This window comes from Carassius carassius, chromosome 33 (assembly GCF_963082965.1).
Source record: "Carassius carassius chromosome 33, fCarCar2.1, whole genome shotgun sequence".
NCBI classification, from domain to species: Eukaryota; Metazoa; Chordata; class Actinopteri; order Cypriniformes; family Cyprinidae; genus Carassius; species Carassius carassius.
The window spans coordinates 18931984-18944407 of NC_081787.1; the positions used below are offsets into that span (position 1 = coordinate 18931984).

The 12424-nt window shown below is 37.0% G+C and overlaps 1 protein-coding gene across 1 annotated transcript; it reads right to left on the reverse strand.

Moving 5' to 3' along the window:
• Window positions 1–1680: 1680 nt before the first annotated feature.
• On the reverse strand, window positions 1681–3424 carry LOC132113917 (nanos homolog 1-like). The gene has a single exon (XM_059521974.1). It carries the CDS (start codon window positions 3203–3205, stop codon window positions 2510–2512), a length of 696 nt encoding a protein of 231 aa, XP_059377957.1. The 5' UTR covers window positions 3206–3424; the 3' UTR covers window positions 1681–2509.
• Window positions 3425–12424: the final 9000 nt, after the last annotated feature.

Consider the following 12424-nt stretch of genomic DNA (forward strand, 5'->3'; position numbering starts at 1 on the left):
GGCTGATGACTTCAACATCTGATTCTCAGTCTCTCTCACGAACCAAGAATGTCACATTGAACAACAATTTTAAATGCATGAAATTATCTTCATTATTATTACAGCTGTCACCTATTAGCAAACAATGTTTAGAGCTTATTAGGATTTCACTTTCTTGTAGAATGCAATGGAAAACAAATAAAATTATGTTATACAAAGATCAAAAATACTATTATAAAACCCTTGTTATAAATGGTACACTATATTAATAAACTGCTGTTGACATGTCACATGTAAGTACAAAATATTGGTGAGGTAGTTTCCTCTGAAGTCACTTTTAAATGGTAAAATACTGAATAGACATCATGTAATTCATTTTCTTGTTTTATTATTTACAATACAGCAAATCAATGCTCCTTACTTCATTAAAGTTGAATTCCTTTGGTAAACATAACTGTCAGAAATGTGCAGTCCTGCAAGTGTCAAATTGTACATTCACAATATGTTTGGAGGAGGGGGGGGGGCGTGTACATAATGCAAAAAGGGGCAAATACATTGTTTTTACAAAAAGCTTTTTATTAAGAACATTCATACTTGATATATTAACCTTTACCTTTACCTTTTGCTCACCCAGGATGTTTTGGAAATAGAGGAACATTTTATGGAGCTGAAGAGAGGTGCCCATAAAAAAAAAAAAAAAAAAAAAAAAAATATATATATATATATACATATATATATATATACAGTAAAGACCAAAAGTTTGGAAACATTACTATTTTTATCGTTTTTGAAAGAAGTTTCTTCTGCTCATCAAGCCTGCATTTATTTGATCAAAAATACAGAAACAAATTTAATATTGTGAAATATTATTACAACTTAAAATAACAGTTTTCTATTTGAATATACTTAAAAAAAATAATTTATTCCTGTGATGCAAGCTGAATTTTCAGCATCATTACTCCAGCCTTCAATGTCACATGTAACATCCAGTCTATCACATGATCATTTAGAAATCATTTTAATATTCTGATTTATTATGAGTGTTGGAAACAGTTCTGCTGTCTAATATATTTGATGAATAAAAGGTTAAAAAGAACTGCATTTATTCAAAATAAAAAAAAAATTATAATCATATATATTCTAATAATATATTTTCTTTATCACTTTTTATCAATTTAACATATCCTTGCTGAATAAAAGTATTGATTTTATTTAAAAAAAGAAAAAAAATTGCTGACCCCAAATTACTGACCAGTAGTGTATATTGTTATTACAAAATATTTATATTTTAAAAACATAGCTTCTTTTTTTTTTTTTTTTACTTTTTATTCATCAAAGTATCCTGAAAAAGTATCACATGTTCTGAAAAAATATTAAGCAGCAGAACTGTTTCCAACTTTGATAATGAATCATCATATTAGAATAATTTCTAAAGGATCATGTGATAATGATCCTAAAAATTCAGCTTTGCATCACATAAATAAATGATTATTTAAAGTATAATAAATTTAAAAACAATTATTTTAAATTGAAATAATATATCACAATATTAATTTTTTTTTCTGTATTTTTGATCAAATAAATGCAGGCTTGATGAGCAGAAGAAACTTCTTTCAAAAACATTAAAAATAGTAATGTTTCCAAACTTGTGGTCTGTACTGTATATATATAAATTATTTTTATTAATTTTTTTTTTTTCCTCCAGTGTGTGTTCCCCTTACTAGGGGTGTAAACATTGAAAGGGCACCCAATTCAGAAGAATAGCCTGTCACACTTTACATTACATTACAGCGTTCATGTTACACACTAATGAGCAACACTGCTTTCTGGAGCTGCTGGTAATTCACTTAATATTAGTACTGTAACTTCTGTAACATGGACCTTGCAATGTAAAATGCCCAGTTCTGTCAGAAGGGTTGGAAATAATTTGGCCGATTATGAAGTTATCCTGACAACATGAACGCGCAACAGAGCCTCTATTGTGTTGCTCTTGCGCGTCCGTGATCGCAAATGTCAGGAAATTGCGGAGTGGATTTTCAAAAGAGCGGAATGGGACTTAGGTTCATAAATGAAGACATGTGGAACATTCTTTAAAATCGCTTAAAAGCAAAATAAACTTTGGTTTAAAGACAAAAACGAGATACAAGCTTAGCTTACAGTAAAGAAAATACTTGAATTGAGCAGAATAGCAAATACTCTGGTGCCAACATTTACGTTTCCCATTTTAAAGAAAAATAACATCTTATTTCACATAAAATGTGACTATGCACCGTGAATCTAAAACCTATGCGTGAAAAGGGAAAAAAAAAGTTTTTTTTTTTTTTTTTTGTGAATAAAGTATGCAATAAACTATGGAAATAAAGTATCTATAAAAATATAAGAGTGTTTTTTTTGTTTTTTTCGTTTACCAAAACATTGATATCATCTTATTTGTTTGCCTAGTAGTTAAGACTCGGAAAGCCAGTCAATCAGAACAGTCATCTGAAAGAAAATGTTCAGTGCAATACTTGTAAGTCTATAGGAGTCTTTTTTAGAAGATTTTCACTCGCTTACCACCCACAGCTCTGCCTCCTTTCAGCACTCTCTGGGCAGGCTGGTCTTTGGAGAGAGGGCAGTATTTTATTGTGTGCGCGTTGTCCCCGTTTGCACTGCATAAGGGGCATGTGTACGCCCGCAGAATCGGGCACACCACCCTCCCATCCGGGGTTTTCAAGACATGCGAGCCGTACACCTCCTCCGGCGCGCCGTTATTCCTACAGAAGACACAGATCTTGGGCTCCTGCTTATTGCGCGCGACCGGTTTCCTCATCCTCCTCTCCACGCCGAACAGATCAAATCCTGCGAAGCTCCCTCCGAAGCCCATCTCCCGCTCCTGGGAGGAGGACAGCAGACCCCCCGTGCCCTGGCTCTGGAAGGGGCTCAGGATGGAGAAGCGCTCTTTCAGGTCCAGGATGGACATGGAGGCGGGCGGGGGGCAGCAGCAGGAGTCCAGGTGTCCTCCGCTGTCGCTGTCGACCCCGGCCGTGATTACGCACGGACACGGAGGGCTGTCGTCCAAGCCCAGAGTAGCTTTCAGGGACTCCGTGATGGAGTTTGAACTCTGGGGGACGCTGTGCTTGTTATTCTTGGTGACCAACGTGGAGAGGCCGAGATAGTCATTCCAAAAATTGAAGGTGTAATCGTAGGAGGTGCGCGCACTCAAGTAGTTGTGGTTCAAAAAATCCATGTCTTCTTCGCTCGACCAAGATGCTTATCTCGGAGGAAAACAAACAAATGCGAACAGCGTATATTCCGTCAGGTGGCTTTCTGTCTTCTCTCCAGGGTCGTAACTGTGCTCAAGTCCAGTGCGTTTCGTGGATATGTGCGTCTGAACAACATTCATCTGTTTATAAGGCTCCAGGAGAGGCAGGAGGAGGGCGGGGCGCTTCTGAGCAGCAGATCCACGACGTGTTTTCTTCCTGCACGGTCGACCAGCGACTGTTTACTGCGGTGGAATGACACCAGGCACTACTCTAAGATGGCTAAATAGACCAAGAAGTGCTCGTTAGTGAGAGATTACGCTTTATCCTGTCTTGATATTTAGAGAAGTACTGTGTGTATTAATTTTTGTTTCATGCCGTTTCAACAATGACTCCAAAAATGTTAAAGAAATATTAAAATACTTTAGTTGCATAACTTAATAATACTGACACACATTGGTTGGGGCATAAAGGGGTCTTCTTTGTTTTAATGTTTTTCATGTCACATGACAACAAAATGGCTTCCTGGATACTTGTTATGCCACCCTGACTTTGACCAAAAATCTTTGAAAATGTAATTATATTAATAGAATTAATATCATATTAATATTTTACTAATATGTGTGTGCGCGCACGCGTGTTTGTGTGTGTGTGTGTGTGTGTGTGTGAGAGAGAGAGAGAGAGATAGAGAGAATGGTTTTGCATATTATTTTATTTTTAAAAAAGATTTCAGAATTAAGCATTTTCTATTGCTGTTTTTAATTTTTATTCTTAAACGTAAAAGTGTTTCAAAGCATGGCTGCATTATGTGAGCAGATTCAGCTCTAGTTCAACTATATTAAATGTTCCACTGGCAAAATATTAAGGGAAAATCGCCATTGCAGTCCATTCACAGATGGTACATTATTACATCGTATTTCCTCTCTCGCCTCAGTGTCATCTCACAGTCACAGTAGCTTCTTTCTTTGGTGCGAGGTATTTGGCTTTATGTGCACTGCCTAGGCTTTACAGTGCAGCAAGGGGAGCTGCAGTTTGAATGTGTTCAGGATTATGTGACACGATTACACGTGTGTCATTAGAAAGAGAGGGTCATGGGCGCACATGGGCTCTTTGTTCTTTGAAAACATGCCATGTGCACACCTGCAGGCCAGGGACATGGAGTTGATTTTATTGCTGATTAGAATTTGACATTTTTTTTTTTTTTTTTACTGAATGATATTATCATGCTCTTTTTTTTCGTTAAGCTGCTTTGAAACTATATCTATTGAAAAGTGCTACACAAATAAACTCAAACTCGATGGTAAATATACAACTTTTCATTGTTAGTTCATGTTAGCACAGGTCCATTGAATAGTAATATTATTATATGCCACTTTTTATCTTTAATAATGCATTAGTAAACTGTGTTATTAGCATTAAGAATAATATATATATATATATATATATATATATATATATATATATATATAGTTGGTTCATTTTAACTAATGTAGTTGCTAATATCAAAAAATGAACTTACGGTATAATAATTATCATAATTGATTATTTGACTTTAAATTATTTTAATGTGTTTCTTTAACACATTTGAAACATTAGTTCAACCAAAAATGAACCAACCTTATTACGTTCCAAAAATATATAATTTTTTTTCCTTGTGTGGAAGACAAAAACAAACAGTTTTCATAAGATTAGTAGTCATTATAAATTATTAACCTGATACTCTAACTCTAATGGTTAGAGTTACTGGTTGCACTTTATTTTACAGTATGTGTACTAACATGTACTTATAGTGTACTTACAGTGTATTTATCTAAGAAAGTTCTGGTAATACAAGGTAACTACATGGGGTAGGGTTAGGTTTAGGGGTAAGTTCAGGGTTAGTACCTAGTTATTACATAGTTATTGTGTTACTATAATAAGTACATAGTATGTACATGAGGAACAGGACTGTACTCTATGGTTCTCTATGAACTCTATGGTTCCTTGAGATGTTTAAAGAGCTCATGAGGGTATAAGAAAATGTGGTGCATTCTCCTTTGATTGTACAGTATTGTGTATATTATGATGTAACACAACATAAGATTTGGAGACAATAACTGCACCGGTGGTTTAAATATGAGGACCTGCAGTACATTCAGTGCAATAAGACTGAGATTCAGGATTGTGCATCTTTTAGAACTAAAAGGCTGCAGCTCAGATGTCAGTAAATTAGCTTGGAACCTGCAGGTCTTTTATGATCCTCCTGCTGTGGCCTTGACATTGTGTGAAAAGCTGCGATAGTGGAGGGTCATTATTCGACAGGCTCTTGGCTCAATAAGCTGTCCTGGATCCAACTCGCTCCAAAACCCACACGGGCCAGAAAGACATGTAATGAGCATCTTGCCAAATTAACTCATCTTTGGGTAAACAAAAGACTAATTTGCATTTTACGTATTTTGTTCAAGACCCCATGATTTGGGGACACAGGTGCACAGCAGCTGATTTCTGTACCCCGCGCAGATAAATAATAGCCTAGCGTGTCTGTGACAGAACATCTCTGTAATAAATTAAGTGTGTCTATATTAAATGATTGATTTAGAGCTTGCCTACAAGAGATAGAAAAATTATGTTCACAGCTCACGTATTCCTGCAATTAGGTAGAAACTTACTTTAAAGCAAGACACCTGATACATGCAGTAGCTCTGTCTCACCACCGGGGGTCTTTGTGAGCTCAGAGGAGCGTCTAATTGGCATGACGTCATTAAGCATTCTGGAGTGCTGCAGCTTGTATAACAAGATCTATGAACAATACAGTAAACACACTTACACTGTGGCCCTGCCAGAAAGAGAGCACAGTGCACAGCTGTGTATTGAAGTATTCACTTAGGAAAGTATCCAGGTCATTTCTACATGTCCACCTCTTTGTTATTGTGGTACTGGTTCATTTTACTGTACATTTACATTACATTTATGCATTTTGTAAACACTTTATCCAAGAGGAGTAAAAGCAATTCGGCAAAGAGACAACAATATTAGTAATATTCAATGTCAGGTTTATTAGACAACTAGATTAGACATAGCAAGCTTTTTATATTTTTATTTTATTTTTAATGGAAAGTAAATTTGTTGATTTTCTTTTTCCACAGTTCTGTTCTGTTCGAGTTTATCAGTATCATACAGTATCATAATCATAATTAAAAACAAAAGCAAAGTTTATGACATCGATCTTAATGAAATTACAGTTTTTCATGTTAGTAATAAACTGTAATTTCATTAAGAATGATGTCATAAACTTTGCTTTTGCTTTAATTCCTTTATTACAAAATGGGTTTAAGGTGTATATAAACTGAATATATTATTGATTAAAAAAATGGAAAACAAAGAAATACTATTTGTTAATAGATTGCCACGTTAAAAGCTAGTGCCATTAGGTAAAAATATATACTTAATTTATTATAGTTATATAACTACATTTTGGGATTAATTATACCCCCAAAATTAGGTTTTTAGAGAAATGTAAAATGTGTATTTGGTTGGCAGACAACAACACAAGTGTCCATAGAAACATTAGCAAACGATTTGATGGTATTTTGTGATGTTTGTGGCATTAATTGGTTTATAATATTTCATCCTGTTTGGAATGTTTTATCCATACACTTACAGAAATCAATATTAACCACTGATCTATCATATATAAATCAGTGGTATTAACATATCAAAAGACATTAATATATTGCCATGCTTTAAATATAATCAGTTCTAAAAGTCTGTTATACTCTTTTATGGAAATATTCCTGAAATTACACAAACATATACAATTTTAAAGGTTTAAAATTGAGTTCAATTGTATTGGATAACAGGAATGACCCATTTATGATTTTAAAGCATACAGTAATTATCATTCATGATTGTTAAATTACAGCATTTCTCAGCGGTGACTCATCACACAGCTTACTGCATTTCAGGTTGCTGCATTACTTCTGTTTGATGACTCAGGGTCATCTTACTGAGGCTTTTAAAGAATAAACATTATAACAATCCTCTAAGTAATAACTTAAGAATCTATGTAATGACGAAGAACATTAGTATTCCTCTGCAGGGAGGAATGCAAGAGTAAGGTTTCTATTGACATCTGTGTTTCCTGCCACAGCGTGGGCAGAGTCCACACTCAACCATGCTGTAGTACAAAAGGCCTTCCTCTATTCTGATTAATTATATTCATTCAGGAATGTGGACACTGGGTTCCTCCAGCACAGCTACCGTCACCAGCCACTGTACGTCTAATTAAAATTGGACGAGAGCTCTGTGAACCTCTGCCAGCTCGGAGGTTAAGTCTATGTCAAGAAGTAATTCAACAGAATGCCGTACCTTGCTGCTTATACGAGCGGAAAGTGGTGAAGAAGATGTGCTTTGTGTAAATTTACACTCGGCTTAGTGGTTTTTGTTTCTTATTGAGCACTACAATGTCTGGACTTTGACCCCTTTGGTACTGGATGATATTTTGGGCTGTGTCATATGCAGAGGGCAACAGGTGCAAAGCTCGGTTTCAAACTGACCTTTTAGGTGTTTGCACACTGCTGACAATGACTTGCTGACAGCATGCTGTTGGGAAGAGATCAAAATAAAGACTCTGAGAGGGGTTATATGTGCCACATACACACTGCAGAGTGCATTGTGGCAGAATGGAAGAATGGAATGGAAGTCATGGCCTAGTGGTTAGAGAGTTTGACTCCTAGGGTTGGGGGTTCGAGTCTCGACCCGGCAATACAATGACTGAGGTGCCCTTGAGCAAGACAACGAACCCCCAACTCTCCCCGGGCGCCCCCGGGCGCCGCAGCATAAATGGCTGCCCACTGCTCTGGGTGTGTGTCCACGTTGTGTGTGTGTGTTCACTTTGGGTCACCATACTTGGCTGTATGTCACGCAGTGTAAAGTTTCAGGAGTGAATTCCCTTAATTACAGTTTTAAAGTGAGTGATGTGACATACAGCCAAGTATGCTGACCCATACTCAGAATTCGTGCACTCACGAGTGCACACACACAGCAGTGAACACACACACACACGAAGCAGTGGTCAGCCATTTATGCTGCGGCACCCAGGGAGCATTTGGGGGTTCGGTGCCTTGCTCAAGGGCACCTCAGTCGTGGTATTGCCGGCCCGAGACTCAAACCCACAACCTTAGGAGTCATACTCTCTAGCCACTAGGCCAAGACTTCTGTGTGAATGGAACAGAACTCACTCTAGAAATGGTGGTAGAAATGATTGGCACCATGGTAACCATAGCGACATTTTGTAACGTTGTCATTTTGTTCTGGAAGGTTGCTAGAACATTGTTTGTTTCTTGGTGGCTGCTGGGGTATTTCTATGTGGTTTCTATTTTGCTAGGGTTTTTGTAGGGTGGTTGCTAGGGTGCGCTTGGTGGTTGCTAGGTCATTGATGGGGCACTTGGATGTTTTAAGTGATTATTATTACAGTGTTAGTGTGTTCTGGCTCATTGTTAAGGCATTTCTAGGTGGTTACTAGGATGTTTGGGGTTGTTGCTAGGACATCGCTAAGCGCTTCCTTTTGTGTTATTGATAATTGTTTTAACTGCTTGTGTAGGACATTATGCAGTTTCTGGGGAATTCTGCGTGGTTGCTAAGACATTTCTAGGGTGTATTGGGTGGTTGCTAAGAATTTGCCAGGTTGTTGCCAGGCTGTTTTGGGTTGTTTCTATGGCATTGCAAGGCAGTTGCTAAGATGTTCTTGATGGTTGCTCGGGCATTGATAGGTGGTTACTAGGGTGTTTTTTGGTGGATGCTAAGATATTGAGTTTTTAAAAAAAAAATAATTGTCTGAAAGTCAAAAATTATTATTGATCACAATGAAAGTATGATATTTGATGAATGACCATGCTGAATGTGTGAAATTACAGGATTGATCACTGACTGTTGTCTAGCTTCTAGTTTCTCTCTGTAGCTGGTTAAGCACACTATCTGAGCAAAGAAAACAGATATATCTGTTCGTCCTCCATGACGCGATCACTGGTTAGATCTCAAACCATATGTAAACACTTGCATTACCCACAGTGTAAAACTAAACCATATGGAATGGTTAAGCAACAAGAGCGGTTTGGCCTGACAGTGAAGTGGCTCTAGTAATAGTTATGTTTGCCTTAAGTTTGACGTTTCTCAACATTTCTTGACATTTTCTTCACAGTCAGTATTTCTTAAAAAAAATGTCTCAATACTGCAAGCGTTATAGAAGGTTATTTTACAATAAAGCAGTAGATATTGAAATCAGAAATGTCCTCTGTGGCGTGACTCTTCTGGGCTTATCCAGCGTCATTACCTTGCTACATTCATAATGCTGCAACATTACATCATAAGACAGGATGAGAAATTAGAATAGGCTTCATTTTTCCCTCGGTATGACTGTATGATTTATCGGCATACCATCTATTATGCAGCGGCATATCCAACTGAGAGTCTCCACGGGGCGCTACTCTCTATAGCACCAAATGATGCAGTACATAGCAGGACTGAGCGGGAGGACTCTTATCGGGACAGTTTTTGCTCAGTCAGAGTTTGTGCCTTCACACTGTTCCTCTTGAGCTGTCAGAATCGTTTAAAGAGTTGCAGAGTTGGGTGAAATGTTCCAAGCATATCTCCTAGCATCCTCCTTCCCCTCCAGCTACTGTATATCCAATATTAAATGATTGAAGCTTCTTCTTCTCTGACTGAAATATTAATGGTCACATTATTACTTAATTATGTTGTGACTCAAAGGAATTAATACCCATCCATTAAATGGCGCTAATTCTGTCCATGTCTGGAGAAAGCCTGCCCGCGCTGAACAGAGAATCACATTAGCCCATGAATGATCCATAGCTCCAGCATAGTGTCTGTTGCTGCAAACTGATTTAAAGGTTCGAGCTGACAAACTGAGGAGTGCACAAGCAGTTGCTGACCAATGGAAACGTTTACTTTTAATGAGATATATTTTAGCTCCCATCACTCGGGAGTGTAATGCTTGCATTAGCTTAATGCATAACCTGACTTTTGCACGAATGTCTGGTTCTAATTGTAGGCCAGTAGACAGAAGCTGATTAATTGGATTTAAAGTACTTCAGAAATGCTATTTTCCTGCATTTGCAATCTAGGCTATCTTTCTTGAATTTTAATCGTCACATTTAGCTTGTATATTGAAAAGGGTTTGATGAGGCAATTCTACAGTGCTGTGTCTAAGGGTGCCAGAGGCCCTGTTTTCACATGGCATTAAAATCTGCCACGTGTTATCCAATCACAAGTGGTCAGATAAGATAGACTGCTGGTGGTGACATGCATTTATAAAGGATTTTGTCTCTGTTCCAGCAACTACATACATCACTTATTGTGAACCTTCTAATGTTATTTTAGTATTATTTGTATACTCTTACAGTGTTTATTGCTTTTTTACAATTTATTTAAAGCTTTAGTTTTATATTTTTGTCTTCCAGCTATTTATAGTTGTACAAAACAGCTAGTTTTGCTGCTTGATATTGTGTGTCTTACCATATGTATTATCATAATTATGAACACACTAGTTTTAGTGCTAACAGTTTTACCCTTTACTTTCCTTACTGCAGCTAATGAACTGCAGTACTTGCACATTGACAGAAAACGGCTTGCTTCTGTTAGGTGTACACACACACACACACACACACCCATACATGTATAGGTGTCTTTACATGTTTATATAGGAAAACAAGATGAAAGATGATGACGATGATGATGATGATGCGAAAAAACAGATGCCAAAACCAGGTATAAACAGGGTCAAACAAAATGACCACTCATGTGAACGTTCACTGATAATAAGGTGCATTAATAAGTTGTATGGACAGTTGATGTATTAGTGCATTGTCAACCTCAAAAATTCTAAGTGGCTGTAGCATTTCTATCTCTTGTTTCTTCATCTCCCCATCCCTTTCTTCCTCCCAGTGCTCTCAAGACATGCTTCTTGTTCTTGTATTGATCTGTGTGTCGGTACAGATTAAGTCTAATCCCTGCTGGTTACATTATTGATTGCCAACACAAGGATGATTATGGGCTGAATTTGAGGGGGGATAAGTCATTTTTCTACTCTAACTATGTGTTTGGGCTCATCTCCTCCACTATCTGTCCAGTTCACCACGGTGTTGTCGACACAAATAGCCTTCACTTCCAATTCTCTGGCATATGTGCTAATCTAATCAAGAAGCTAAACTCGTTCTACATTATGTCATCCTGGGGGTTCTTAGTAACATATTGCACTTAGGACAAACTGTCCAGGGTCTGCCAGCTTAATTTTTTTTCCAGACATGCAGGAATGAGCTTCAGTGGAAATTTGAACTTACAAAATGTTAAAGACTCCAGCCAAGACTATACTGTGATATTTATGTGAGTGGCTACATGATGTCATTTTCGCATTTTTGCATTTTTGCCTTATTGCTTCATTTGATAGATTTATGGATTTTTGAGTAATGACAAGGTGTTTTTTTTTCTTCCATGAATGTTGTGTAATTAACGTTTTTGTGCTAACGTTTTAAGAACATTATTAAAGACCAGATAATTCTGAATTAACATTCTGTTAATGTCACTGGAAGAACATTTGTTCATAACTTTCATAACTTTTCATAACTCAGAAAGTTCTGAGAACATTCTGTTAAGAAATGGACAGAATACACTTTCTTCCATCGATTTCCATTCATACACATGTGAATACGGAGATTGAAGATCGAAGCTCATGTGAATCTCATTGTGTTCCAAAGGTCAAGTCTGGTGAACTCATTTTCCATGAAAGCTTGTGACCAATAAAAGATTTGCAAAATAACACAAACTTTAAATCTGCAGGAATGCAGCGTTGCAGTAAAGTGAAGTAGATGACATATTCTTACATTTCAGATGTACAGTCTTATAGGAAGGTTTTTTTTTTTTTAAGACTCCGTAGAGCATGGCATTATATTACAACCACTGCAGTTTCTGTTAAAAAATCTAGTCTGTCAATGGCTTAAGCTGGGTTACTTCAGTAATACACCATCATTTAAAATCCACCTCATTTCAACCGTTTTCAGCAGTGTGATGTTCTTGAGATTACTAATTTATCAAACTGCATGTTAGCATGTTATTTTGCATGCATCTCACAGAGAATCTCCAGTGTGGTTCCTGGACACCAAAAAACAGTTTTAGCAGGCATTCTCAGTGTCTCTTTTGTTTGCCTCACTGCG